The sequence below is a fragment of the Equus caballus genome, chromosome 4 (genome assembly GCF_041296265.1).
Source record: "Equus caballus isolate H_3958 breed thoroughbred chromosome 4, TB-T2T, whole genome shotgun sequence".
Lineage (NCBI taxonomy): Eukaryota > Metazoa > Chordata > Mammalia > Perissodactyla > Equidae > Equus > Equus caballus.
Window position 1 is genome coordinate 112,979,363 of NC_091687.1, and position 19,821 is coordinate 112,999,183.

The 19,821-nt window shown below is 42.6% G+C and overlaps 1 protein-coding gene across 4 annotated transcripts in view; it reads right to left on the bottom strand.

Annotated features, from left to right (window-relative positions):
* The window catches only part of PTPRN2 (protein tyrosine phosphatase receptor type N2), a 931,942-nt gene that overhangs the window by 817,964 nt on the left and 94,157 nt on the right, over positions 1–19,821 (bottom strand). For 3 of the 4 annotated variants that reach the window (XM_023640190.2, XM_070266125.1, XM_070266126.1), the window contains exon 2: positions 6,923–6,973. The exons of the other annotated variant lie outside the window; for it this stretch is intronic. In XM_023640190.2, coding sequence (XP_023495958.2) covers positions 6,923–6,973 — 51 coding nt within the window. The remainder of the gene's footprint in view (positions 1–6,922; positions 6,974–19,821) is intronic. 4 annotated transcript variants of the gene reach the window in all.

Here is a 19,821-nt window from a genome sequence, read left to right on the forward strand (position 1 = left end):
GCACTGATTATTTTAGTTACAAAGCCACACCAGATGTAACAGGGTCATATCAATGACCCTGATGTGGCACAGGCCATCAATGTGTCGTATACCCCATGAAGACACATAGAAGTAGAGTCCTCAGCCTCCAACACACGAATGCCTTTTCATCGACCAAGAACTGCTAGCCCAGATGCAGCAAGAATCAGCTCATATCTCTGTGAAAATTCTGAACCCAGAGCCACTAAGAGGGAGGTGTGCCAGGCAGAGGGGAGCTGCATCGAGGCACCTCAGCTTGGGGCTCCAGGGAGCATGACTCCTGACTGGAAGCCAATCTGCTTTCTCTACCTGGTGATGCTGTCAAGCACCCTGGAGGCTGCAGAGAAGCACAAAGCACATTACTGTAAAGTGCAACCTTCCTAGTTCGAATGCTATAAGTGCAACCAAGTAAGAGGAAAAGTGAGGAGACAATCTGGGTACATTCCTCCTGCTTCTTTCATCCCAACAGGCTTCTGGCAGAAAAAAGCCTGATGAAATAGGAGGAGCAAACGGAAGCTCTGGAGCCCAGAGTGCCTGCCTCATGCTCCTTTTTGAACATATGTGTGTGTGCTCAAATGGAGCTGAAACAATTTTAACTCATCTCAGCCCATTAATATGAAGGCTCAAAACTGCATTTCTTTTCCTGTTAATATGCCAAATTAAACTTTGCTTCACACCACTTAACTCAGTAATTAATTTCCATTCCTGTTTAGGTTTGATTAATTGGAATTTGGGAATGGAACAAGCCTCCTGGTGATGCTGAATGATGTAATCCACATCTCTCTGCTGCGGGTCTGCATAGGCAGTGAGGACATGGGGGCAGGATCCTGCCCGCAGAGCAGCCCAGAACTATAACACAGGTTGTTTCGGTAATTCACCACAAAGTGCGAAACAAAGGTGTGAGACAGTTTGGTGCTAATTGCCAGATCTCTTCCATGAGGAACTGCCTGGCATATTCTATGTTACTGTATATGGAAAACGGTCTGGCTGGGCACACAGCAGCTGGAAAGAACCGTGCCTTCTGGGTGGGGTGAGATTTGCTGGAGTGAAGGGATATGGAGGAAATGCTTCACTGTTTATTTTATATAGTTCCAAATTGTTCATTTTTAACAAGAATGTGTCCATATATAATTTGTATAATTCATTTTTGAATTATCAAACAATACATAATAAACCTAAAAGAGAAAAGCAGGTAAATACTCCAGTGACTAACATTTTCCTTTTTCATACAATAAGACTTTGCTACCATCTTCTATTATCAAAACAATACAGAAGCGGGCTCAAGAGTAACAATACTGCTCTATTTCTCATGCTAGGTGGTGCACTCGCCAGTGCTCGCTTTCTCACACTTACATACGTTATCTGAGCATATCGAACCTTACATATAAGAATTTTAGAATAGGAAAGAGAATGTGCTTAAAGGGAAGAATTAGAATGAACTTGGGGTAATTTTTATTGTGTCCTTTATTCTTTTATTTTCAGTTTTATAAGTTATAGTTAGAAAAACAAAACAAAGTTTTTATTTTTAAAAATCCATTTAATAGATGACAATACAAGCATTAAGAACTTACACACTATGACTTATTGCAAAATGATACCTTCCCGTTCCTTCCTTGATCTCTAACAATTTCCTCCCTTCTGCCCACTCTCACTGATGATTCCTGTGTCAGGTGACATGCTGGTCCCAAGATACAAAGACAACCCTTGCTCTCAGAGCTCACAGTGAGGTGGGTGAGCACATGCTCCCTGCTAAGAGCAGAAGAGGAGGAAGATCTAAAGCAACCAGGAAGACTTCCTGAAAAAGCCTATCTTTGGTGTCACTGTTGTAACATTCAGTAAAATGGTATGTGTCAGCTAGAAAATGACAAATAGACAACACATCCTATATTTCTAGTAAGTTTTATTTTTAGATGAGCTTCACAACCTAACGTCCTTCTTAAGAACTCTAGGAGCATTTTACTAGCTGACAGGCCTGCCTCTGGAAAAAATTGACACACTAGAAAGTTATGGAAACCATCATCATGTAATTTGAGAGATAATTTTGCTTTACATTTTATTGATAATACACGTACGGTGGCTCCTAAAACTTTTGGTTCCAATTTTCCACCCTCCAAATAGCTACTCAGCTTTAAACCAACACACATAAGTACACAAGTTGTTGATTTAAAACAGTGTGCCAAATTCTCTATTGAAGCAAAAATAAAACAAAGTCTTTCAAATCTCAATAATGTGTCCTTTCTATAAGTTTCTAGAAATTGAGATAGATTCAAACAGCAGCACAGCCTGTCATGCAACAGCACTGATTCTATGAAGTGCAGAAAGCTCTCTCCACATACAACACTTGAGGCTGTGTCAGGAAGAAAGGACATGAGCTCCAGCCCCTGGCACTGAGCCCTCAAGGATCACAAGCACGCGGCCCTTCAATCCATGGAAGCAGGGTGGATATGGATGCAGAGGCATTACAGAAACTGTTTCTGACAGACTTGCCTTGGGGTCACACATCAACTGGAAACCCTCCAGTAGGGTGGAACTTGAGCTTGGATGCGATGCCCCACTTCTCTCCTTCTGCTTCTACTCCTTAACTCAATAGAGACATAAAAAAAGAATCCAATCCACGAGCAGGGGACACAGAAGGGCTGCTGAGAGCCCTACGACTGACTCTGCAATGGGAAGAAAGAGTCACTCTTGTCTGCTTACACACTGCTCTCGTCCCACAACCCAGCCCAACTCATCACAATACTTCTTCCTTCTTGGGCATTCTCTTTCTTTGACTCTCCAAATCGCAACTGTCAGAATTCTTGCTGGCCCGAGTCTCATGGTCTGGTCGGAGGATGTGAGTGGGGTCTCCAGTCAGGTCACAGAAATGCCTGAGAAAAGCAGCATCAGTCACCAGGTCCTGCCAGGTCACCCAGCTACCCCAACGGGCAGGGAGTACGAGTGAGGTGCCCTGTGCCATGACATAACCCACGTGCCAACCTTGTCCAGGATGGAGGAAGCACCTGGAGGCAGAGAGGGAATGAGGTCGGGCCAGTTGGGGACAAGGCAGGTGGCATGCAGGAGCAGGAGACCGCCAGGGTGGGAACATAACAGGAGAGGCAGGAAGGAGGATGGACGAGCAAAGCACGGCTGTGCGTTAATTCCTTGAAGGGTACCATTGGACCAGCAAACCTCTCACAGGTCCAGGGCGAATTCTTGTAGAGAATAAGCTGGACCAACCCAGTGAGACGGCACAGGGAGTGGCAGCCTGGTGTTGCTTGACTCAGGAGAGGCTCACTCGCTCGACTGACTGTCACAGCTCATCAACCAGGTGTATGCCTCCACGTCAAAAAAACCTTCCAGAAATCAGCAAATACTTCCTGCATGCACATTATATTGACACTTGGGGGAAAAAAGGTGGTATTTTAAGACTTCTCAGAAACATCAATCCAGGAGGGAAGTTAAAATGAAAACCCTTGAAAAAATACTCAAGGCACTGAGTGCCATGGGAAGACAAACTGAGTGTTTTAGGAGAACAGTGAAAGGAAGGAACGACCAGAGCGCTGGAATGAATGAAGAAGTGAGGTGGGATTTGGATGAGGGAAGAGGGTCTGGTAGAGGAAGTAGTGCGAAAATAAGGCAGAAATTAACCTGACAAAGGATGGTCACCTTAGATGCATCCCTGAGGGTGGAGTCCCATGGTAAAGGACCTCAAGCGCTCAGGTTGGCCTCAGGAGTCTAGACTTGAGTCTGTGGGAAGAGGGGCAGTGAAAGGCCTCAGGCCAGGAGGAAGATAGAGTTGCAGCAGCGGGAAGAAGAGCTGGCTCCTAGTGATGTGGAGGAGGGCAGAGAGGAGGGGGAGGCAGACAGACCAATTAGGAGGTTAGGCTCCTGTTAGCTCCTGGAAATCAGCCTTAAGAGCGGGAGGATCCTGAAAGCAGAGCTTGTCCTACCATGGAAGCTAGAGCCCTCCCTACAGAGCCACTGAAGCCAAGTCTCCTTGGGCAGCTGCCTCAGAATGTCCAGTTCACAAGGGCCTTTCCAGGCTCTCTGGTGGCTCATGATTCATACAGTATAGGTTTTATTGCTGCTATCTAATCTCTTTTTCAAACCGACCATGCTTTTTCACAGTTCCCCAGTTGTCAAATTAAAGCTTCTTACCATTCTATTTTTCCCAGTGCAATAAAGCAGAATAGCTCTGTTTATCAAATTTGCCACAGCATGCTGGGCACCCCAGTAGATCACAACCAGCAGTTGACAGACCAAGCTTGTGATTGCTAAACACAAAAATGAAAAGAAAAAAAATGTTCTGAGCACTTCCAAAAATATATTGATTTGGTCTGCTTCCCTCCAACTTCAAGAAAGCTTCAGGGGCCAGCCCAGTGGCATACTGGTTAAATTCACATGCTCCACTTCGGCAGCCAGGGGTTCACAGGTTTGGTTCCTGGATGCAGACCTACACACTGCTCATCAAGCCATGCTGTGTTGGGGTCCCACATACAAAACAGAGGAAGATTGGCAAAGATGTTAGGTCAGGGACAAAAAGAGGAATATTGGCAACAGATGTTAGCTCGGGGCCAATCTTCCTCACTAAAAAAAAACAGAAAGAAAGAAAGCTGTAGAAGGAAAACAAGAAGGGAGGGAGGGAGGGAAGAAAGAAAGGGAAGGAATGCAGTGAGAAGGAATAGAAAAAAAGGGGGGAGGAGGAAGAAAGGAAGGAAGGGAGGAAGAAGAGAAGGAAGGCAGGAGGGAGGGAGAAAAAGAAAGAGATAGCCAGACTGGCCTGAGACCTGACCCCAGGCCACTGGCCTCCCACATTCAGCCTCAGCACCCACCCCCCATCGAAGCCTGGCCAGGGCCAACAAGGCTCTTGCTCCACGGATGGATGCTGCATACTGGAGCTGGAGCACATCCTGGAGGGCAGGGCGCTGCCCCTGCCTTCCCCACCCACCAGCCTGGCAGGGCACACAGTTTTGTGAGTTTGGACCACACTCACTTTGAAGCTTCCTAGACCTTAACTGTACCACAGAAAATATCAAATATTGTCTGTCTCTATAATCAAGACCTGTGTATTTATATTTACATTTAAATTGCTTTCCTTTCCAAAGAACTCAAAGCTATTATCTCAAATAATGTTAATGTAATTCCACACCAGGGCAGCAAGTTGAGGTTGGGAAAGGAAAACCTCCAGGAATGGTTATGACTTCCAGGCCTGCTTTTTCTCAAGGACAGAGGAGAAGGCCACAGCTTTTATTCTGTTGGTGCCACTCATATCTCTGATTAAATTAAACACACACATCTGTTTGCTCTATAATCAAACTTCACTGAGTCAGGGCAGATGATGTATTTTTTAAAATAAAATTATTTTTTAAAAGCTGCCTCCAAATAAAAGCTGCAGAGGTACAACTGCAAGGAGCCTGGAGTGAGGGCCAAGCAAGAAGCCTGCCCATGTGTGAGAAGGTGAGCAGCTGCCAGGCCCAGGTCCAGGGAGCTCAGGCTGACTGGGCCACAACCTGGCCACGAACTGAGTCCTGTGGTCACGGAGCTTCTGTCCTACCTTCTTCCAGCCCAGGTCACCACTTAGAACATTCAGCACAGAATTCTTCCCACAAAGAAAAAAACACAAGACAGAATATCCAGAACTGTCAGCAATTTGTCCCCAGGGCACGTAAACTGACAGGACACAGACAAACACGGTGGTTCCCGGCCCTGAAATCCGCTGGTCTAGGACTCAGGACTGTTCTCAACGAGGGATGCTCATGGTGCCTCGTGTCTGACTTTCAGACTCTCGATAGTGTCCCACATCGGCCTGGTGAGGACAAGCTGAAGGGCAGTCCCCAAGTCCCGCATGTCCTCTGGAAATCAGACTCCCCCGAAAGGCACCACATCTGTGCAGAGAACCTGGCAGAAGCGAGGGTCACCTGTGCCGTGTCAGGAACACTGAAGGCAGGATCTGGGCAGAGACAGAATCCACCTCCCCAACACACACCATAAGCTAACGGCAGAGACAGGCACTGAGGAGAGGAAGACACATGCCTCTCACCTGGTCTTCCCAACGCTGCCTGGGTTCCCACGTGCAGACTCAGTTTGACCTTAAGAAAAGTGGCACTGACCAAAATGTCTTTGTGCGTGTTCCAGTCTAAGCCCTTCCCCTTAGCATATGAAGCATCGCTATCGAAGAGCACACTGCCCCAAAGTTACCGTCCATCAAACAAGACACTAGGTTTTCTTCTTCTAAGAGGCAGCCCTCTGTGCACATGTCCTTTCTGAGACCAGACTCCTGAGGCGGGAGGCATATGTCCCACCCCCTCCAGAGCCAGCCACGGGGAGGACTCCCTGCTCTGGTATTTTAGTTCCTGCCTTGTGGGCTTTGAACCCTACCTGACAACACAAAGCACCAACTTTCTTCTCCTCCACCTATAAGAGAGGAAATTAGGGGACCTAAAGGCTGAAAAGCTCACCTACTGACAAAGCAAAACTGGGTGGAGTGTGGCGAGTGAGAAAAGCACTGGGCAGTTCAGAGGAACGAAGGCTCAGTGCTGAGGGACATCGACAGGGGCACATCCATAGGGACAGGCCTCTCATTTAGCCATCCTCAGGGCTCCAGATCCCACCACCTATGGTTGCAAAATTTCTCATGAAATGCCTTAAAATACTGGGATACAGGTACAGATACAGATGCAGACACCCATACACATACATGCATATAAAGAGTATGTTCCACTTCCATTAATTTTCCATTTTCTCTCCTTATAATAACGTCTAGATAAGTTTCAGCGCCACAGCTCTCTTCAGAAGCATCAAACGAACCAAACCTCACCCAGAACCTTCACTCCGCATAAACCCCATCATTGGAGTTGTCTTGGTTGGCGAGATAGAGGAAAACCTAGACCCACAGCTGCATGACAGCCAGGACCTGCACACTTACCATCTACACAGGTCTCAGACGGTCTGCAAAGGCCATCCTCGAATAAGCAGCCTGGGGAGGAAAAACAGAAGAGAGAAAGGAATCAGAGCTACAAAGAAGAGTAGCATGTCTTCGGAGGCTGTTGCATTTGCCAGCTCCTGAGTCCCAAAGAAACAGTGCAGATCCACACACAGACTCTTGGGACTTGGCTTTTTTGAAACAATGCTGGATTATTTGGAAGACAAAACAACATGACCCTAGCTTGAGTTAGTGAGAGGGAATATACAGGGGACAGCTTCTCCACTGGGAGGATGCTCACACATCCAGTCCCTTCTGGTAACAAGGAGGGGCCATCTGCCTGAGGGGATCTTCCAGGTGAGCAGCAGAGGGAGTGTGTGCGGCGGGCCACCTACAAAGACACCTGGTTGGCTGAGCTCTCCCACTGGGCCAGACCCATGGGGCTCCGTCAGCATCATCACTAAAGAGAATTACACGAGCAGCAGTGAAACTAGAATAGGACCTCTGGGTCCTTCTCTGGAACAATCTGTGCCTAGCACCCACCGCGTGCATGCCCCAAGTGGACAGACAGCCTGTGTTTGTTGCCAGGGAATGGAGAAAGAAAAGGCAGATGGAGGAGGACACTCATGCTCCATAAGGAGAGACAGACAAGAATTTCAAGTGAGTGCGGCACCAAACGCATTCACCCACCTCGGAGGGGCCGGGGCAGGTCAGAGCACGTGGACATTCTGCCCTGGGTTCAAGTACATCTTAAATGCAGAGAAAGGACTAGAGAAAATCCACCCTTGGGAGGGTAAGCCGGCCAGTCAGAGTGTGAACAATGGGAGGAGTGAGATCAAAACTAAGATGAGGCCCCCTCCTCAGAGGTCCCTGATGCTATATTCACACCAACCCCAGTGGAGGGCCATGAGCCAACAAAAGCCTGAAGTTTTCTGAACACACCGTGCCTTTATCAACACTGAGAACACATTCCTGTCAAAGCATGATGCCTGTATTCCTGTTTCTCAAACTGACAAACTCCTATTCATCCACTAAGACCCAACTCAAAAGTCCCATATGGAATCTCCCTTGATTGGACTGGTAGGTTAGTTCTGTGCAGGCGTCTGTTATAGGACTTACCACATTGTGCTGTGATTGTCAGTTTAAAGGCATATCTTCTTATCTTGAATATAAGATTCTCAAGGTTAGGAACCCCATAAATTTGTCCTTTTTGTCCTCTGCCATTTCCTCTGTGGCTACCCCTGTGTCTGGTACATGGTAGGTGCTCAAGAGTAAACGGATGAATGAAAGAGAATGACAAATCAGGAGAAAGCTATTAATTACAAGGGAGTTGACTGCAAAGTTTCCAATCATTAATTTCCTCATAAGAGGATTGCTCTAAAATCTTTACAGCTGAAGCATTCAACCCCCTTACACAAAGAGGCTGAGGAAGGCACACAGCCAGGATGTGCAGAGGCTACAAAAGCAATGGAATCCAATAGAGGACAAAATTACTGTGAATTCACAGGAATAAGCAGTCTCACTTTGCCCTTACACCAACTTTATGAGCTCGATTTTATAGCTCTGCATCACAGAGGAAAAGCCCCAAGAGTCAGGCCCAGGGTGCACATCTGCAGCGAGCTGGACACCCAGCCTTGGGCCTCAACTCTAAGCCAAAGCTCCATTTTTCTGAAACAACACAGTCTCATGAAAAATAGCGTTTCATTTTTTAGTCTCATTTCAACACGTCTTCACTACCTGCTTCATCCATGAGTTGACCCAAGCTTTCAGTGTGCTTGTGTGTTCCTGTTCCCCATGTCTCACAGGTCTGCTCCTGGCCCTACTCGTGCCTCTCTTCCCCACTCCTCCCTCCCTCACAGTCGCTTCTCACTCGAGGACCTGAGCCAGGCTGTGGGAGGTAGAAAAGGTAAAACAGCCTGAAAGGGAAGCTGCCATAAACCCTCCCGAGAGACAGCCTGGTACCTTGGAGAGTCAGGGACACCTGAATCCAATCTGGTTCCCCCAAAAGTGGTAACCTTGAGAAAGTCACTGGACTCGCCTGGTGTCAGCATCGTGAGCAGTAAATCAGGGCCAGGTTAGTTGATCTCTAGGGCTCTACTCAAGCCACGGATGACCAGAAGCAAATCACCAAGGGTCTCACACAAGGAACCTGGGGGGCTCGGGCTGCCTCTCCCACCACCTCAGGCACTCTCTATGCCCAGGATTCTCACAGTGCATGTCCAGTGCCTGCAGAAGACCTGGGAGGAAGGCAGGGGACAAGAACAGCCACACTGCTCTGGCTGGAGATTTGCTCACATTAAGAATTCTGTGTTTGTCCTGTGGAAATGGCAGATGACAGACTCCGCTAGATAAGGCAGCAGGAACAAGTCTTTATTTGCTTCCCGTCCTGCTCTAATCATGGCTAACAATCACATGCAATTGGGATGAGGCATCCATCACAATTAACTCTTGAATCCCAACCTTGGAACAACAACCTGTATCAGCATATACCTAATTTGCTCCATTCCAGGGAACTGGTGAAAAACTGCATCAGAAAGACCTCCACCAGGGGCCAGCCCCATGGTCAAGTGGTTAAAGTTCTGCGTACTCTGCTTCAGCAGCCCAGGCTCATGGGTCTGGATCCCAGGTGCAGACCTGCTCCACTCATCAGCCATGCTGTGGAGGCGTCCCACATACAAAGTAGAGGAAGACTGGCACAGATGTTAGCTCAGGGCTAAGCTTCCTCACAAAAAGAAAGAAAGAAAGACCTCCACCAGGAGTTTTCAAGTTATTTATCACCAGAGCTGCAAGTGTAATGCGTATTCCACCCAGCCAGGCAATATGCAACTTGACTGCTAATTTATTTGTTATTATTTGCTCTAAAATTAAGAAAGATCCTATTTCATTTTAAATATCAGACACCTACTAATAGTAATTATGACCATAAATCATAGAAAGTAAAAGACATCTGTCTGACAGACTCTTGGCTCCACCCTGTGTTCTCTGCCTCAGACACACTTCCTTCTCCACGTTGGCTCCTGCCTCCCTCCACTAGCTGACCAGGAGGCAGCTTCAATCCATTGGCTTACGCTGCTACATCAAGGTCAGGCTCATGGATGGCCTCAAGTCCAGGTGTCAGTCTGAAGCCAAGCAGTTAAATCCATGAAGAAAGCCCACACCAGTCTGTCTGACCCTCAACCACTTGGTGCCCAGTGCTTAAAAGTGGAATTCCTCAACTTTAATGATGTTATCCTCTCTTTCCATAAAACAAAGCTGACACTTCCAAAATCTTCAAACTGCTCCTTTGGCTGACCACCCAGAGTAGGGCTATGGAGCTGAGGACTCCCCCTTACCCGTTAAATCCACAGGTTTCCCTCTAGTTTCAGAACATGTGTGCACACTCACATGTGTTACAAACACAGACACACACTCACAAACACACACATGACCAAAGACACACAGACATACACACAAATACATACACACACACACTGAATTTTTAAGTTCTAATTCTGCTTCCCCTTTATTTTCTCAGAAGACTGAGTGTGTCTTGTCACTATCTTGGTGCCTCTCTCTTCTTATCCTATTTGAAATGAAAATGGATCCAGCTCTTCTGTGAGGAGCCCGGCCGGCTCTGCCTTTCATACTCCATCACTCCTGAGACATTTAGAAAAGGTTTTATATTCCATGGTGGGAACAGTCCATGTGAGCAGGATCTCCACCCCCACTAAAAGCACAAGGATGGCTGGCCCACACTCCAGCCCTTCTGTTCCCGTGTGTCCCCTCACGGTGTGGTGCAGCTTCAGAGGAGAGTTGGCCTGAACACTGAGGGGCCCAGCCCCACCCAATGCACATCAGCAATGCTCTCTCTACCCGACCACAGGCAAGCCAATGACCATCCCAGGTGCCCGATGAAGGAAACTGAAATAACTCCCCCCTACCTCAGGGTTCTCCCAAAAGTGCTGAGACAGAGACAAACACAACTAACATAATAGAGAGGTTTTATGACTGAATAATATAAGGAAAAGATGAACCTAAAATAAATTGTCTCACCAAAAAGTAAAATAGTTTCTCTCTCTTACAGACCACGTGAACATGACCAGTGATTTTGGAACTTCTACAAAGCGACCAGAAGATTCTTAGAGTACAAGAGTATTCTCGCTCAATTTTCTGTCTTTCTTTCTTTTTTTAACTTGTGAAATTTCAGTTGTACATTATTGTTAGTCATGTTGTAGGTACACCACTTCACCCTTTTGTGCCCTCCCCCCAACCCCCTTTCCCCTGGTAACCACCAATCAATTCTCTTTGTCTCTATGTTTAACTTCCACCCATGAGTGGAGTCATACAGAGTTCGTCTTTCTCTGTCTGGCTTATTTCACTTAACATAATACCTTCAAGGTCCATCCATGTTGTTGTGAATGGAACCATTTTATCCTTTTTTATGGCTGAGTAATATTCCATTGTATATATATACCATATCTTCTTTATCCAATCATCAGTTGATGGGCATTTAGGTTGCTTCCACATCTTGGCTATTGTAAATAATGCTGCAATGAACATAGGGGTGCATGGGACTTTTGGAATTGCTGATTTCAAGTTCTTTTGATAGATACCCAGTAGTGAGATGGCTGGGTCATAAGGTATTTCTATTTTTAATTTTTTGAGAAACCTCCATACTGTTTTCCATAGTGGCTGCACCAGTTTGCATTCCCACTAACAGTGTATGAGGGTTCCTTTTTCTCCACAACCTCTCCAACATTTGTCACTTTTTGTTTGGTTATTTTTGCCATTCTAACAGGTGTATGGTGATATCTTAGTGTAGTTTTGATTTGCATTGCCCTGCTGATTACTGATGGTGAGCATCTTTTCATGTGTCTATTGGCGATCCATATATCTTCTTTGGAGAAATGTCTGTTCATGTCCCCTGCCCATTTTTTGATGGGGTTGTTTGACTTTTTTGTTGTTAAGCTGTGTGAGTTCTTTATATATTATGGAGATTAACCTTTTGTCAGATAAATAACTTGTAAATATTTTTTCCCAATTAGTGGGTTGTTTTTTTGTTTCAATCCTGTTTTCCCTTGCCTTGAAGTAGCTCTTTAGTCTGATGAAGTCCCATTTGTTTATTCTTTCTGTTGTTTCCCTCATATGAGGAGTTATGGTGTCCAAAATGATTCTTTTGAAACTGATGTCAAAGAGTGTACTGCCTACGTTTTCTTCTAACAGCCTTATGGTTTCAGGTCTCACCTTTAGGTCTTTGATCCATTTTGAGTTTATTTTGGTGAATGGTGAAAAAGAATGGTCAATTTGATTCTTTTACATGTGGCTGTCCAGTTTTCCCAGCACCATTTGTTGAAGAGACTTTCTTTTTTCCATTGTATGCCCTCAGCTCCTTTGTCGAAGATTAGCTATCCATAGATGAGTGGCTTTATTTCTGGGCTGTCAATTCTACTCCATTGATCTGTGCACCTGTTTTTGCACCAGTACCATGCTGTTTTGATTACTGTAGCTTTGTAGTATTCTTTGAAGTCAGGGATTGTGATGCCTCCGGGTTTGTTCTTTTTTCTCAGGATTGCTTTAGCAATTCGGGGTCTTTTGTTGCCCCATATGAATTTTAGGATTCTTTGTTCTAATTCTGTAAAGAATGTCATTGGGATTCTGATTACAATAGCGGTGAATCTGTATATTGCTTTAGATATTATGGCCATTTTAACTATGTTTGTTCTTCCAATCCATGTGCATGGGATGTCTTTCCATCTCTTTATGTTGTCACCAATTTCTTTCAGGAAAGTCATGTAGCTTTTGTTGTATAGATCTTTGACTTCCTTGGTTAAATTTATCCCAAGGAATTTTATTCTTTTCATTGCGATTGTGAATGGGATTGAGTTCTTGAGTTCTTTTTCTGTTGATTCATTGTTAGCATATAGAAATGGTACTGATTTATGTATGTGGATTTTATATCCTGCAACTTGGCTGGAGCTGTTTATTATTTCTAATACTTTTCCTATGGATTCTTTGGGGTTTTCTATATATAAGATCACATCGTCTGCAAACAGTGAGACTTTTACGTCTTCATTGCCTATTTGGATTACTTTTATTTCTTTTTCCTGCCAAATTGCTCTGGCCAACACCTCCAGTACTATGTTGACTAAGAGTGGTGAGAGTGGGCACCCTTGTCTTGCTCCTCTTCTCAGAGGGATGGCTTTCAGTTTTTGTCTGTTGAGTATGATGTTGGCTGTGGGTTTGATATATATGGCCTTTATTATGTTGAGGTACTTTCCTTCTATACCCATTTTATTGAGGGTTTTTTTTATGTCAATTTCTTTTTTATTAATTTTTTTTATTGAGTTAATGATAGGTTACAATCTTGTGAAATTTCAGTTGTACATTAATGTTTGTCATTCATGTTGTAGGTGCACCACTTCACCCTTTGTGCCCAACCCCATCCCACCTTTCCCCTGGTATCCACTAATCTGTTCTCTGAGTCTACATTTTTAAATTCCTCATATGAGTGGAGTCATACACAGATTATCCTTCTCTAGCTGGTTTATTTCACTTAACATAATTCCCTCAAGGTCCATCCATGTTACTGCAAATGGAATGATTTTATTCTGTTTTGCAGCTGAGTAGTATTCCATTGTATATATGTACCACAACTTCTTTATCCATTCGTCTGTTGCTGGACACTTAGGTTGCTTCCACGTCTTGGCTATTGTAAACAGTGCTGCAATAAACATTGGGGTGCACAGGACTTTTGGAATTGCTGACTTCAAGCTCTTTGGACAGATACCCAGTAGTGGGATGGCTGGGTCATATGGTAGTTCTATTTTTAATTTTTTGAGGAATCTTCATACTGTTTTCCATAGTGGCTGCACCAGCTTGCATTCCCACCAGCAGTGTATGAGGGTTCCTTTTTCTCCACAACCTCTCCAACATTTGTTGCTATTGGATTTAGATATTTTTGTCATTCTAATGGGTGTAAGGTGATATCTTAGTGTAGTTTTGATTTGCATTTCCCTGCTGATCAGCGATAACGAGCTTCTTTTCATGTGCCTATTGGCCATCCGTATATCTTCTTTGGAGAAATGTCTTTTGATGTCTCCAGCCCATTTTACGATCGGGTTGCTGGATTGTTTGTTGTTGAGTTGTGAGAGTTCTTTAGCTATTACGGATATTAAGCCTTTGTCAGATATATGACTTGCAAATATTTTTTCCCAGTTAGTGGGTTGTTTTTTTGTTTCAATCCTGCTTTCCTTTGCCTTGAAGAAGCTCTTTAGTCAGATGAAGTCCCATTTGTTTATTCTTTCTATTGCTTCCCTTCTCTGAGAAGACATGGTGTCCGAAAAGATCCTTTCAATACTGATGTCAAAGAGTGTACTGCCTACGTTTTCTTCTAGAAGCCTTATAGTTTCAGGTCTCAGCTTTAGCTCTTTGATCCATTTTGAGTTTATTTTGGTGAATGGTGAAAAAGAATGGTCAATTTTCATTCTTTCACATGTGGCTTTCCAGTTTTCCCAGCACCATTTGTTGAAAAGACTTTCTTTTCTCCATTGTATGCCCTCAGCTCCTTTGTCAAAGACAAGCTGACCATAGATGTGTGGTTTATTTCTGGGCTTTCAATTCTGTTCCATTGATCTGTGCACCTGTTTTTGCACCAGTACCATGTTGTTTTGATTACTGTAGCTTTGTGGTATGTTTTGAAGTCAGGGATTGTGATGCCTCCCGTTTTGTTCTTTTTTCTCAGGATTGCTTTAGCAATTCGGGGTCTTTTGTTGCCCCATATGAATTTTAGGATTCTTTGTTCTATTTCTGTAAAGAACGTCATTGGGATTCTGATTGGGATAGTGTTGAATCTGTAGATTGCTTTAAGTAGAACAGACATTTTAACTATGTTTATTCTTCCAGTCCATGTACATGGAATGTATTTCCATCTCCTAATGTCATCAACCAATTCTCTCAGAAAGGCCTTGTAATTTTCATTATATAGGTCCTTCACTTCCTTAGTTAAATTTACCCCGAGGTATTTTATTCTTTTTGTTGCAACTGTGAATGGTAGTGTGTTCTTGAGTTCTTTTTCTGTTAGTTCGTTCTTAGAGTATAGAAATGCTACTGATTTATGCAAATTGATTTTATACCCTGCAACTTTCCTGTAGTTGTTGATTACTTCTAAGAGTTTTCCAATGGATTCTTTGGGGTTTTCTATATGTAAGATCATGTTCTCTGCAAACAGCGAGAGTTTCACTTCTTCCCTCCCTATTTGGATTCCTTTTATTCCTTTTTCTTGCATGATTGCTCTGGCCAGGATCTCCAGTACCATGTTAAATAAGATTGGTGATAGAGGGCATCCTTGTCTCCTTCCTGTTTTCAGGGGGGTGGCGCTCAGTTTTTGCCCATTGAGTATGATGCTGGCTGTGGGTTTGTCATATATGGCCTTTAGTATATTGAGGTAGTTCCCTTCTATGCCCATTTTGTTCAGAGTTTTTATCATAAATGGCTGTTGGATCTTGTCAAATGCTTTCTCTGCATCTATTGAGATGATCGTGTGGTTTTTGGTCCTCAGTTTGTTGATGTGGTGTATGATGTTGATTGATTTGCGGATGTTGAACCATCCCTGTGTCCCTGGTATGAATCCCACCTGATCATGATGTATGATCCTTTTGATGAATTGCTGAATTCTGGTTGCCAAAATTTTGTTTAGAATTTTTGCATCTATGTTCATCAGTGATATTAGACTGTAGTTCTCTTTTCTCGTGGTGTCCTTGTCAGGCTTTGGTATCAGCGTGATGTTGGCCTCATAGAATGTGTTAGGAAGTGTTCCATCCTCCCTAAATTTTTGGAATAGCTTGAAAAGGATAGGTATTAAATCCTCTCTGAAAGTTTGGTAGAATTCCCCAGGAAAGCCATCTGGTCCTGGGGTTTTATTCTTTGGGATGTTTTTTCTTGCTGTTTCAATCTCTTTCCTTGTGATTTGTCTGTTCAAATTGTCTGCTTCTTCTTGACTAACCTTTGTGAGATTGTAGGAGTCCAAGAATTTATCCATTTGCTCCAGGTTATCCATTCTATTGGCATATAGTTTTTCATAGTATTCTCTTATAATCTGTTGTATTTCTGCAGCGTCTGTTGTTATTTCTCCTCTTTCATTTCTGATTTTGTTTATTTGAGCTTTCTCCCTTTTTTTCTTTGTAAGTCTGGCTAAGGGTTTGTCAATTTTATTTATCTTCTCAAAGAATCAGCTCTTTGTTTCATTGATCCTTTCTACTGCCTTTTTTGTTTCAGTAGTATTTATTTCTGCTCTGATTTTTATTGTTTCTCTCCTTCTGCTGACTTTGGGCTTTGTTCTTTTTCCTCTAGTTCAGTTAGGTGTAGTTTAAGATTGCTTATTTGGGATTTTTCTTGTTTGTTAAGATGTGCCTGTATTGTGATGAATTTTCCTCTTAATACAGCTTTTGCTGTATCCCATATGAGTTGGTACGGCATGTTATCATTTTCATTTGTTTCCAGGTGTTTTTTGATTTCTTCTTTAATTTCTTCAATGATCCATTGCTTGTTCAGTAGTGTATTGTTTAGTCTCCACATCTTTGTGCCTTTCTCAGCTTTTTTCTTATAATTAATTTCTAGCCTTACAGCATTATGATCGGAGAAGATGCTTGTTATTATTTCAATTTTCTTAAATTTGTAGAGGCTTCCCTTGTTTTCCAACGTATGGTCTATCCTTGAGAATGTTCCATGTGCACTTGAGAAGAATGTGTATTCTGCTGTTTTAGGATGAAGTGATCTATATATGCCTATTAAATCCAATTGTTTTAGTTTTTCATTTAGCTCTACTATTTCCTTGTTGATTTTGTCGGGATGATCTGTCCATTGATGTGAGTGGGGTGTTGAGGTCCCCTACTATTATTGTGCTGTTTTTAACACCTTCCTTTAGGTCTGTTAATAGTTGCTTTATGAATCTTGGTGCTCCTATGTTGGGTGCATAGATATTTATAAGCATTATTTCTTCTTGATGAACTGTCCCTTTGATCATTATATTGAGGGTTTTTATCATAAATCAATGTTGGATCTTGTCGAATGCTTTCTCTGCATCTATTGAGATGATCGTGTGGTTTTTGTTTCTCCTTTTGTTAATGTAGTGTGTCACGTTGATTGACTTTCAGATGTTGAACCATCCCTGTGTCCCTGGTATAAATCCCAGTTGATCATGATGTATAATCTTTTCAATGTATTGCTGTATTTGGTTTGCCAAAATTTTGTTGAGGATTTTTGCATCTATGTTCATCAGTGATATTGGCCTGTAGCTTTCCTTCTTTGTGTTGTCCTTGTCAGGTTTTGGGGTCAGGGTCATGCTGGCTTCATAGAATGTGTTAGGGAATGCTCCATCTTCCTCAATTTTCTGGAATAGTTTGAGAAGGATAGGTATTAAATCTTCTTTGAATCTTTGGTAGAATTCTCCAGAGAAGCCGTCTGGTCCTGGACTTTTAATTTTGGGGAGGTTTCGGATTACTGTTTCAATTTCTTTCCTTGTGATTGGTTTATTCAGATTCTCTATTTCTTCCTGCTTCAGTTTTGGGAGGTTGTAAGAGTCTAAGAATTTGTCCATTTCTTCTAGGTTGTGAAATTTGTTGGCATACAGTTTTTCATAGTATTCTCTTATGATCCTTTGTATTTCTGTGGTATCCGTTGTGATTTCTCCTCTCTCATTTCTAACTTTAGTTATTTGAGTCTTCTCTCTTTTTTTCTTGGTGAGTCTGGCTAAGGGTTTGTCAATTTTGTTTATTTTTTCGAAGAACCAACTCTTCGTTTCATTGATCCTTTCTACTGTCTTTTTTGTTGCAATATCACTTATTGCTGCTCGAATTTTTGTTATTTCTCTCCTTCTACTGACTTTGGCATTGGTTTGTTCTTCTTTTTCTAATTCTGTTAGGTGTTGTTTGAGATTGCTTATCTGAGATTTTTCTTGTTAATTGAGGTGAGCCTGTATTGAAATGAATTTCCCTCTTAGGACCACTTTTGCTGCATCCCAAATGAGTTGGTACAGCATGTTTTCATTTTCATTTGTCTCCAAATAATATCTGATTTCTTCTTTAATTTCTTCAGTAATCCATTGTTTGTTCAGTAGCATGTTGTTTAGTCTCCTCATTTTTTTCCCCCTTTTCCTGTTTTATTCTTGTGGTTGATTTCTAGTTTCACAGCATTATGATGAGAAAAGATGCTTGATATTATTTCAACCCTCTTGAATTTGTTGAGGCTTGCTTTGTTTCCCAAGATATGGTCTATCCTTGAGAATGTTCCATGCACACTTCAGAAAAATGTGTAGCCTGCTGTTTTTGGATGGAGTGTTCTATATATATCTACTAGGTCTATCTGGTGTAGTTTTTCATTTAATTCTATAATTTCCTTGTTGACTTTCTGTCTGGATGACCTATCCATTGGTGTTAATGTGCTGTTGAGATCCCCTACTATTATTGTATTGTTGTTGATGTCTCCTTTTAGTTTTGTTAATAGTTGCTTTACAAATTTTGGTGCTCCTGTGTTGGGTGCATATATATGTATAAGTGTTATGTCATCTTGGTTAATTGTCCCTTTTATCATTATAAACTGCCCCTCTTTGTCTTTCTTTATCTGTTTTGCTTTGAAGTCTACTTTGTCTGATATAAGTATGGCGACACCTGCTTTCTTACATTCATTATTAGCTTGGAGTATCGTCTTCCATCCCTTCACTCTGAGTCTGTGTTTGTCTTTGGGGCTGAGGTGTGTTTCTTGGAGGCAGCATATTGTTGGGTCTTGTTCTTTAATCCATCCTGCCACCCTGTGTCTTTTGATTGGAGAGTTCAATCCGTTTATATTTAGTGTGATTATTGAAATGTGGGGGCCTAATGGTGCCATTTTATTGCTTGTTTTCTGGTTCGTTTGCATTTTCTTTGTTTCCTGTCCCATGATTTTTTGGATTCAGGTAGGTAGATTTCTTTATTGGTTTTCTTATTTGTAATTTGTGTCTTTATTGTTGTTATTTGTTTAGTGGTTACCAAGTCGTTTGTATAAAACATCTCATAGATGAGATAGTCCATTTTCTGATAGCCTCTTATTTCCTTAGATTAAGACGTTCCATCCTTTTCCTCTTCCCCTTCTAGGTTGTTATTGTCAAATTTTTTTTTCTTCCTTCTTGTGTTCTGAGTTTGTGGTTAAAATGACAAGATTTTATTTATTCTTTGTGTTTCCATTCCTTTTATCTTTAATGTTATGCTTAACTTTTGCTAACCTGTTCTGATGGAGACCTGCAACTTTCTGATTTTGTCTTTCTACTTATCTCCTATGCTCTGGGTTTTGTAGCCCGTTTCCTGTTTTGATTTTTCAGGTATGAGGGTCTTCCTGAGCATTTCTTGTATGGGAGGTCTTGTGGCAATGAACTCCCTTAAATTTGTTTATCTTGGAAGGTTTTTATTTCTCCATCATATTTGAAGGATATTTTCACTGGATAGAGTATTCTTGGCTGCAAGATTTTGTCCTTCAGAGTTTTGGATATACCATTCCACTCTCTTCTAGCCTGTAAAGTATCTGCTGAGAAATCTGCTGACAGCCTTATAGGGGTTCCTTTGTAGGTTATTTTCTTCTGCCTTGCTGCCCTTAGTATTTTCTCTTTGTCATTGACTTTTGCAAGCTTCACTACTATATGCTTTGGGGTTGGTCTTTTAATATTGATAAAGTTTGGAGATCTATTCGCTTCTGTCACATGGAGTTCCATCTCTCCCCAGGTTTGGAAAAGTCTCAGCCATTATTTCTTTGAACAGGCCTTCTGCCCCCTTCTCCTTCTCTTCTCCCTCTGGGATACCTGTAATCCTTATGTTGCATCTCCTAATTGAGTCGGATAATTCTCAGAGAGTTTCTTCATTTCTTTTTAGTCTTAGTTCTCTCTCCTCCTCTATCTGCAG